The sequence below is a fragment of the Manihot esculenta genome, chromosome 17, assembly GCF_001659605.2.
Source record: "Manihot esculenta cultivar AM560-2 chromosome 17, M.esculenta_v8, whole genome shotgun sequence".
NCBI lineage: Eukaryota > Viridiplantae > Streptophyta > Magnoliopsida > Malpighiales > Euphorbiaceae > Manihot > Manihot esculenta.
The window spans coordinates 6,287,747-6,298,936 of NC_035177.2; the positions used below are offsets into that span (position 1 = coordinate 6,287,747).

Consider the following 11,190-nt stretch of genomic DNA (forward strand, 5'->3'; position numbering starts at 1 on the left):
CAGAGAAGTCAAGAAGAGTAAAGTCTTATGTTTGTAATAGATAGATAGTGGACATGATAAATTGTATAATGATGTAAAGTTAAATAGTTATGTTATGTATAATGATATCGAGGTTTAGAAGTGTGCTTGACCATAATTTATTGTAATCCCTTGTTGATACATGATCTTAATGTCTATTGATGTTTATGTTTAACCAACTCAACTTATGATGTATTGCCCATTGGGGCATTGATGAGATCCCACAGAGGGGTCAAGTTTATGATTATGACTATGTTTAGTGCATGCACAGGTTGAGTTTGGTGTATGAGGAATGAATGCCAGAAAAGTTTTTAATTTTTACGTATGATTGTTGATCATGTATGGGATTAAACAGGTTTACAGGTTGCATGTCAGGCTTGCTACGGGTCCCGGCGGCCTTATGCCGATCTAGATCCTAGCGCCGGTAGCGGTCCGATTTTTGAGTCGTTACAATTCTAGCTCAAAAATTTTCTTCATATTGTATGTAGTTAAACACTTTTTCTTGCTTGAGGTGTCAATTGTTTTCGGCGTGAGGGCGCATATTGGTGATACCCATCCCCAGCTACTTGTGTCACAATCCTCAAATTGCTACTAGCTCTACTCTTTATCCATTACCGGACAGAGGAGTAGGGTTTGTGCTTCTTAGGGTTCATTTTATTTTCTTGAAGATGAAATGGCTCATCCATCACTTATCACTTTTATTTTGAGCACAATGTTATCACACAATTACCATGGCTGAAGTTCTGGCACATACTTTAACTGAGTTGACAATCAATTTAAGAGTAAGCAAATTTTCAGTCAAATATTCATTATAAGGCTCTCTCAATGTGTATTTAAGAGTTTAGCAGTTTAAGCAAAAGAGAAACTCCACTAAGGCTGCCTAGATATTGCAAACTGACTTAACCTCCCAAATTTCAAGTGGCTAGCCTTTCATGTAAGCAGGGGTATGAAGACCTTGAAAACGGCTTAATAAGAAGGAAGAAACATATGGAAGCATGCTTGATGTAACCCTCTCCCCCAACACTTAGCTCACTTGGTCCCCACAGTGAAAAATGCATAATCAAAACTAAAAAACAAGAAAGGAAGGGGACTTCTTTAGAGTCATAGGAGTAGCGGGTGCTACAGGGCAAGTGCGTAGTAGAGGGCAAAAATGGGCGGATCCATTGGGGAAGGGTGGGAGTTAATAGTACTTAGACGCGATAGAGGGTGTTTGTGCAAACCTGACAATTAAGGGCAGACCTGTCGGTCAGGAGTGGACTTGTTGATCAAGGGTACTGGGCTCATGAGATAGTCATTAAGGTCGGAACCCAATCATTAGCACTTTAGTGAGTGGTGGTCCCCACTTCTCTTTTTTGCAACATATACATCTGAAAGGGAAAGAAGCAAACTCCAGACCATCCATCGGTAATCTCAAATTTGAAAATAATCAGAAAGACCATTATTTGAAAATAAAAGAAAGTTAAAATAAAAAACAAAAAGAAGGTAAGGTGTGAGCATGCCTTATAAAATGGGTTGTCTCCCATGAGCGCCCTACTTTAACATCTTAGGCTGGAAGCAAAGGTGGTGTCAAGCTGCATCAGAATGCTCGGTCAACCACACATTTTTCTCTACCTGAGCTCAGAAACCTTCGAAGAAAAGTTTAAGCTTGTATCCATTAACCTAAAATGTGTGTTCTGTGTTAATGAATGGAGGAGGGAAATGGTCTTCTCCTGCATCCATAAGTTTTTAAATTTAAATTTGAGATTGCTATTTGTCATTTCACGTGATTTTTTTATTACTTTTTAATTAATTATAATTTTATCTATTAGATAAAATAATTTAATTTTTTTATAAATTTACATTTATATTCTAATTTTTTTAGCCTATTGAATAAAATAATTCAAATATTTTAGTAAATTCCAGTTTATATCTGGATATTCAAATCTTGAATAATGAAAATATAATTATCAAGACATTTGAAAATATCAGCATAGTATTAGTGTAAAAACAAGTCAAATGAGTCAGCAACTTTCTTTTCTATTTTGATTAAGATAATAAAATATAAAAAATAAGATGTCAACTAATAAATAAAGAATAAATAAGTGAGACTAGTTTGAAGGAGAAAACAATTGTTTATCTTATGGTCTTCTATTTCTTAAATTAATTTTTTCTTTTTTTTTTAAATAAAATTACTTATTGTATTAATAAAATTTTATTAAACAAAGAAGGATATCATCTCAAACGGAGAAATGATTATACCTAATAGATTTTTTAGTTAAAATATGAGCAGTTAGAGTAATATTACGACGAACTCATCCAACAGAAATATCAGTTTTAAAGTCTAATAAAAATTTACAATAATTTAAAATCAAACCCCTACTACATAAGATATTTTGACAAAAATGCTCCTAAAATACTTGTCTAAACTTCTCCATAAGATAAATTGGCAAAGATACTCCTCATTCTATCTCATCTCTCGAGTATAAATTATTAAAATCTCTCGAACAAAGCCACGAAAGAGAGCTTCTACGAGATAAAGCTCGAATAAGGTTTCAAGACTGACGTCGTTATTGCGATTCTAAAACCCATAATAACCAGTAAACCTCCATTGAATATTACCTTCCGAAACAACCGAATCAATAAAATTTGAAGAAAAGCCAACCCCAAAAACAGACACATGACTCTTCCATATTAACGAAATGCCTCCTCCCAATCTTTGTCTATTGATTGAGAAGCAATTATCAAAATGTAAAAAATTACGAAAAAATTTTATACGAGAACTAAGAGTTTTTGTTTTCATTAAAAATAAAATGTCTGACTTGTAACTAGTAATCAAATCCTTCAATGTATTAACTGTCCGAGAATTATCGAGTTCTCGACAGTTCCAATACAGGACGATCATTGCTTTCGGCTATCCCGACCTTTGATAGGATGAACCACTTCATTGTTACCTATCAAATTAATATTTATAGGAGTATTGTTAGTGGCAGTTTTTCTTCCTTATTATTCTCTTCTTTATTTTTATTTGTTCAAATTTTAACTTTTTTGTTGTCATATAAGAAAAAAAAAAGTCTATTTAGCTTTTTTTCTTCTTTAATAATGCATAGTGCTTTAGTTAAGAATACAATGACTAATTTTGGTGTCTTGATAATTTGTACTATTAATTATTCAATATTAAAAGATTGAGATATAATAGTAAATTTTTAAAAATATTTATATTATTTTATATAATAAATAAAAAAAATTAAAATATAATTATGAATTTATAAAAAATTAAATTATTTATCTAATACGTCAAAATATAAATTAAAAAAAATAAAAATACCAAGTAGCAACAGCCGACAATATCATATTTTAATTTGAATTTTTTATTAAAAATTATGATAAATTTTAATAGTTTAATTTTTGTAATAATAATTCAATTTAATTGTCAAAAATAAAAATTACAATATAAATATAAATTAATGAGAAGGTTTGAATTGTCTAAAAAATAATGCAATGATTAACAGTTATTTTGAACATCAATAAAGAAAAACAAGTGGAACATACGCAAGCATAACCAGTTCTGGAGGGTGACGTCAGCCCCGCCCACTAGGTCGATGGGCATGGCTGTGTCCTGTGTGGGTCCAATGTCAGTGGACAACAAATAAGCGTCTCAAAGGGCAGTCTCTATCCATGTGAAGCCTTGGATTTGTTTCTTCCAAATGGGTTCTCAATCATAAATCCTTTTCGTGGATTCTCACACAATCTTTTTTAATCAATTATTCCGACTCCAAAGCATCCGTTTAACTACAAAAAGACACTCAGATTCCATACACCAGAGAAACCCATTACGCCAAGCAAAGGTTAAGCCACCTTATCATCTTTTTCTTGTTTGTTTGTCTATGGAGAGTAAGAGAGAGAGTGTTTGAGAGTCTAGTTCCTTATTGCCATTCAAGACTCTGGTTTTGTTCCTGGGTTTTTGTTCATAGTTTCTGAGAGAGATAGAGAGGCTGCGATCTGTTATTGTACAACCAAAAACTGAGATTGGAACCCCTTCTGCTTCCAAAGAATGGTGGGTGTTTTCTCAAGATTTTCTGTTGGTAGAGTTGGGCTTAGACGAACCCAGAGTGCTTTTGTAAGAACCCTTTGTTTCTGTTTCTACTATTTGAAGAAATTGAACAAATTTCTATGTTTTTGTTATCTTCTTCTTTTCTTCTCTTTATTTTTTTTTCTCTTAATAGCGATTGGTAACTAGTCCTGTTTGAATTTCTGTAATCTTTGTCGGAAAAATTTCTTACCTGGGTTGACTTTGTCTCCTGCAATCTATCTTTTCAAGCTGGACTTCTTTGGTGGTATTGGACTATTATTCTTCTGATTGCTATGGCCATATTCTGTTTCCAATTTCTTATTTTCCATTTTTTTTTTCAATGGATTTGATGTATAGGACGCCTATTTTTAATGGGTACATGTGTTTTGCTTACTGAGTTGCTTTCCATGGTGCAGGATGAGAGGGAAGTGTTGCCCCCAAATCAAGACCTTACCAGGGCAGCCACTGCCACTGCTTCTGCTCCTCATGGGATTGAAGTAGCAGTAGAGTTTAAGCCAGTTGAGCACCCAATTGAGCCTTTTGACAATGATCAACCAATTCAGTGTCCGCTACCTGAACCATCAATTCTTAATGTAAGCTTGACTACTGATTTTTTTTTTTTTTTTTTCTGTCCTTTGTTTATGAATTTATTGATGTTTTATTCTGCTACTGTTCAAATGGGCTTTATCATTGATTTCTGTTGTACAATCTTTTTGTCTCATGTGAGTAATTTGATTGCATTTTTATCATCGTCATCCTCATCATCCTCATCATCCTCATCATCCTCATCATCCTCATCATCCTCATCATCCTCATCATCATCATCATCATTCTCTTAGATTACAAGGAATATCAAGTGATTGAAGTCAGCATGTAATAAAATTTTGTAGCAAAGGTGACTAGTGGTGTCATAGAAATAGTAGATTTTTCTTCTTGAGGACAACAAATTTTGGTGAGTTTTAGGTTTATGGTCTAAGGTAATTATTGGCTGACCTCTCATTTTAGTATTTTTGATAGAGTAATGAATCATCCTATTATGACTTTAAAGTAACCACACAGAGGCAACTGGGAATTTGTTCTGAGAAAAATAGAGAATGGTAGAATATTGCAGTCACAGACTTGTAGTAGAATTCAATGTGAAGTACAATATTGGATAAAAGGAAAAGAATAATACCAAGAGAAAAACCTGCCCAACAGAAATACCCTTCTGCCCCTCAGCTAAATTTTTCTAGCTGGAAAGAAAGAGGGAAACAAAAACGTTCAACTGTTTCTCTTCATGCCCCTCTCAGTCTCCATTTGTCATTTATGTAGCTTTGCTGCCAGTTACCTGCTTCTCTAAGAGTTCCTCTAACTGAATCAGGCTGATTTCTGTCCTTCTATATTCTTCTCTCGCCCTGTAGAATATAGCATCCATGTCTATATTTTCTTTGATTTCTAGGCAATTTTCCTCAAGCTTTTCTTGCTCGGCCTCATCAGCTTCTTGTTCTAGAACTTGTTCTTCAACATGTGAGGACTCAAGAGCCAAAGCTTCTGGTTCTTCCAAATCATGATCCTCAAGCTCATATTTTAATTTTTGATTATTCTTTATCTTCAAGTGGTTTTAGTATTCATACAATTCTTTTTGTTTTTGCCTTGTATTTTTAACAACTCTTGGTAACTCATCAAGCTCTACTTTCAGTTGAACAATAGCATCAACTTGTGACTTAATTTAAAACATTCATCTTCACAATCTTCCATTTCTCTTTCCCTAACTCTTAAAGTTTGTTTTTACCAGTAAAGTTGTTTCCGCCCAAAATGGATGAGAAAATTTAAATCAGAACATTGAAATTAGCAAGGAGGGGTTCTATCAAAATTTTGTTGATGTGGCGCTAATGTGGCAGGATCCTTTGGCTTGGTGGCTGCGCCAGTGATGAAGCTGCACAGTGCTGGTAGCTAACATGGCGACTACAAGCACTGACTTGTTGCTATGCTGGTCCAAATCGATTTAGAGCAAGAAAAAACCAGAGGAACAAAAGAAAGAAATTGTCAAAAAGAACAAGAAACAAATTCTATAGAGAAACTAGTTCTCAAAACTTCTATTGATTCTCAATGATAATCTTAATAATAGTCTATCCTAATAAAGCACTTAAAAGATAGGTATCTACACATATACAGTAAAATAACTTGTCCTAGTAATGCTAGCATTAGAAATCCCAAAACAACATTTCTTAAATAAAATGAAATACATCATAATAGAACTCTATAAATATTTCTTAATAATAATAGAACTCTATAAATATTTCTTTTAAAGAATAGAACTTGTAAATTGATAAAAATCTAAATTTCGTAATTCTGTAATGAATATCATTCTTGAGTTGAGTCTTCATTCAATACTACATCACATCAGGTTTTGGTTGATCTTATATTCAGTGAAAGAGATAGATAGATGCTAAACTTTGATGGGCCCAAACATACAACAATGTACTCGCGCGCGCACACACATACACTGATATATATATATATATAGAGAGAGAGATTTGAAAATTTTTGAAGCATATAAAAAATTTAATTTTTTTTTGTAGTAATTTACATATTATTCATTAAAAAATTATCTTATTTATGGTATTACATGCCAAATATTACCTAAAGTTTGAAGTATAATTTCACTAATTATTATGTTAAATATGAATTTGCAAACTAATAGCTCATAAATGAATGTTTGAATTTTTTTTCCTAGATGAATGATGAAATGATTTTAACATAATATATGTATTTATACTCATAAATTAAAAAGAGTTATTATATAACTTTTGTGGATGTCTCTTGGGGCTTGGGAGGACCATGAACCCATCTAGTTTCTAAGTAACTCTGCCACTGCTCACTTTTGAATCTGGCTACTGGAAAAATGTGCTAATTTTCCATTACAGTTAAGTCCAGTATCTGCTGTGCCTCTGCCTTAACTCTATAGTCAATTCCATACTATCATCGTTAGCAGCATGAAACTGCTATTGCCTTTGTTACACTGGCTGCCTACAACCATCAAAATTATGCCACCATACCTCAGAATTGCATGAATGTGGCCAAAACTGTGAAAGAAGTATCAAAACAGCATATCTCATTATAAATGGAATTGTTCGCTAGTTGTGAACTGATGGTCTGTTAGTCAGGCGCTTACTATGGTAAATGAAGGTAAATAACTGAGAAGAGAAGTGCTTGATATGTATCATAAAGTTAGATTCAAACTTTTTGGTTTACTATCTCATTATTAAGAATGAGATATGGCAAATCCTATCGTCGGTATTCAGATTTTAGTTCTTAAAATTCACACATGCAGCAATTTTAAGTGAAAACATTTCTGTTTTCAATTTAGCTTCACCATAGGGGTTAGATTACTCTGATGCAGGACAGCATTGGAAATTTTGAGATTAAGGATGGCATTTGGGAAGGTTTAGTGATGAAGGCTAGGATGAAAGAATTTCAACATTTAGAGTTGTTGTACTCCTGCTAGGAAGGTTGGTTCATGGGTGGAAAGTCCAGCAACAAAGAGATTTCAGCATAGGATGCCAAATAGTAAGGACAAAATATGATTTTTGTGAGGGAATCGAGGACAGATTTTGTATAGTAAGATATTGCTAAGGATTAAGAAGAGAAGAGAGAGGAAAGAGGTATTATGAAAGAGAAGCTAACCAGAGAGAAACAAAGGTAGTAAACAACTTTACTTGGAAGATTACATGACTGATGCATGTGCATGAAAAATTATTCTTGCTTGCTCATGATTTTCCTTTGAATTGGTAAATCTAAGCTACTTAGTAGCTGTTATGACCTATGGGGAACTAGCAACCTGCATCTAGTCTGTCTCTGTTCGCCACAATGTTGCATAGAGGTAATGTTCTTTCATTCTAAGAAAATAAAAAGTCTACTTGACTGAATCTAGGAGGTAGCATGCTATGCCAATTGACATTAAACTAATATTGCATAGAGTTGATGTTCTTATTTTCTCTTATTTATTTTCCCACCTTGTGTTTGGATGGAAGAAAGGAAGTAATCGAAAGTATAAAAATGTAATTTTATCAAAAGGTCTATGGTTTCATATTTTCTCTTCAAAATGGAGAGAAAATAACTAAGGGAAAATTGCCATATCAAAGTTATTACCTCATTTATTTCCTTCCTCCCTACTTTCCCCTTATCCAAACAAACTCTAAGGGAATGTTGCCTCCATTATGTTTTGTTTAGAGCGACTCTTATTTGTACATAAAATCCTTGTTGCATTTCTAAATCCAGATTTATCATTCTATAATTCTTGCATCTACTCACATGGTTGAATAGGGATCGAATCGAATAACCTTTGAAAATTATTTAAGTCTTACTTGTTGTCAAGTGTATGTTCGGAATTCTTGATCACATATTGATCTAGGTTCCGCATCATGGGTACTTCTATGGATGAATGTATTGCTGTTGTGGAAGACTTCCACTTTTGATTGCACATGCTTGATTAGCAGTAGGTTTCTGCTGCTATGTTGTATAAATTTTGATATGGTTCTTCAAATTGCAGGATGGAAGACTATGGAAAGAGAGAGTATCTGCAACTGTGAGGAGGAGAGGTGACTTGCCTCTCATGAAAGAAAGTGGTGGCCTTGAATCTGAATCTCCATCTCCATCTCCATCTCCATCTCCAGGGACAAGGCCACGGCCAATTCAGTCCAATAGAATGATTCTACCATCCATGAGTGCTCCTGAGCATAATTTGATAAAGCTACTTGAAGAATGTAATGCATCTGGGATCTAAAACTTGGTATCATATTTCTTTTTGGAATATGGAGATGGACACAATTTCCTTATATATTTTCTTTTGTTTTATATCCTGGATTATCAGCCATTTTGATATGTGCATATTCCATATGATTTATAGCAAAAAAAAAAAAAAAAAAAAAAAAAAAAAAAAAAAATCCCCTCTCCCTTTATTTTCTTTTCCTTTTTCAATAAATAAATTTAACAGTTCTCTTGGAAATAAAGTATATGCTTGTCGCTTTCAACAAGTAATTAGTCTCAATTTAGATGTTGGTTTATTACTTAGTTCAGATGTTGATTGGATTTAAATTAAATAATAACGAGAATTCATTGATTAACACCATTAGAAAAGAAAAAACTTATAAGTTTTAGGCGTTTTTGTTTCAATGAAAATATTGAAAAATATTTTTTTAATTAAATTAAAATTTAAATCATTTTAAAAATAATAATTTCCTCTTAAGAATATTACTAAAATATTTATATATAAATTTATTAATATATTTTATTTTTAAATTTAAATGAAATAATAGAAAATAAGTTATTTTATTTGAAAATATTTTTTAATAAGATAATTTCTTTTTTGTTATTTAATTTTAGTTTAAAAAATAAAATATATTAATAAATTTATATATAAAAGTGTTAATAAAATTTATAAAATATAAAAATTATTTTCTATTTTAAAAAATAAAATCATTTTTCTTTCAATTAAATAAATATTTTCAAATTAACTAAATTTTTTAAATATATCAAATATTAAAAAAATATTAAAAATATTTTTTATGAAACAAACGAAACTTTAAAATCTTAAAGTTGTTTACAATATAATCCTTAAATTTTAGAAAATCTAAAATTTAATTTTACTTTTAAATATTAAATAATTTAGTTTAAATCTCTATTTATTTGTAAAAAATAATTTATATTTAGAAAATATTTTATGTGAAATATATTTTTTTTTAAAAATATTTTTTTGAAAAATATTTTTTAATGAGAATTTATTTTTTATTATTTGATTTTAATTTAAAAATAAAATTATTAAAAATTTATATATAAAAATTTTAATAAAGATGTAAGGTATAAAAATGAAATCATTTTTCTTAAAATGATTTATTTTTTATTTTAACGGGAAAATATTTTTTATTAATTAAATTTTTTGAATATTTTAAATGCTAAAAAGTATTAACTAAATTTTTTGAGTGTTCTAAGTATTAAAAAATATAAAAAATATTTTTCTATAAAATATTTTTTATAAAATAAATGGAGCATAAAATTTTATTTTATTGATAAAATAATTATTTAATTAATTTATCATTAGTTAATTATAAAGCGAAGAAATCTAATTAAATGTGCTAAATTATTATAAATACTAAAATTAGGGGTTATTGGAAAAAATCTAAATAGGTGTGTTAATTTATATTCACATTTAAAAATTTAAATTTTGGATAATAGAGTTAAATTTTTTAAATTTATAATTATTATAAACAGAGTAGACTTTAAAATAAAATAGATTTTAAAATAAAATAGAATTTAGAAAAATTATTAGTAAATTACAATATAATTTCTAAAATATTATGTGATTAATAAAATAGATTTTAAAATAATTTTTTTTAATTTCAGTTATATCATTTTTTATCAATTATATTGTTTACTCTTCATTCTCACTTTTATATATACAGTATATATTAATGAAAATTTAAAATTTAAAACAAAAAAAAACTTTATAAATTAAAATATATGATATTTTATTTTATTTTATATTATTATTATTAAGTAAAGTTTTTTATATATGGTATTTTATGTAATTATATATAATTTAAGTAATTTATTTTCTACACTTTGAAATTTTGATTAAAATTTTTATTTATAAATTTTTTAATAAATTTTATTTTTTAAATTAAAATTAAATAATAAAAAATAAATTATTTTATTAAAAAATATTTTTTAATAATTACTTTTGCAACCAGACGGATCCTAAATATATATATATTTTTCAAAAAAGTTAGTATTTTGAATTACATAATTGGTCTTCGTTAGGAACAAATCATTATTTTAAGAAAATGGTGTTGGTTAATCTCTATTTCTTTTTTAAAATGAAATTTTGTTTGAAGTTTAAAATAATTAAATTAATTCGTTTCAATTAGAAAAATAAGTAAAATTTTAAATTGATTTCTTAAAAATCAATAAATTTATTTCTTATTTTTTTATTTTTAAGTATAAATAGCTTTGAAACTATAATTTGAATTCAATATTTTCCTATAAAAAAAACTCTAATACCAATAACCCATGTCTTAACATTTTAAATATATATATATATATATATATATATATATATATATATATATAGCTATTTGATGACTAAT

At 29.4% G+C, this 11,190-nt stretch overlaps 1 protein-coding gene across 2 annotated transcripts; it reads left to right on the top strand.

The window, feature by feature from the left end:
* The first annotated feature begins 3,664 nt into the window (after positions 1 to 3,664).
* On the top strand, positions 3,665 to 9,081 carry LOC110616491. 2 transcript variants are annotated; one of them, XM_021758868.2, is made up of 3 exons: positions 3,665 to 4,051; positions 4,483 to 4,659; positions 8,598 to 9,081. In XM_021758868.2, the coding sequence occupies exons 1-3, from the start codon at positions 4,049 to 4,051 to the stop codon at positions 8,829 to 8,831; spliced, it is 414 nt and encodes a 137-aa protein (XP_021614560.1). In that variant the 5' UTR covers positions 3,665 to 4,048; the 3' UTR covers positions 8,832 to 9,081. The 2 variants fall into 2 exon arrangements, with proteins under 2 accessions (XP_021614560.1, XP_021614559.1); XM_021758867.2 differs by having other exon boundaries at positions 3,667 to 4,114.
* Positions 9,082 to 11,190: the final 2,109 nt, after the last annotated feature.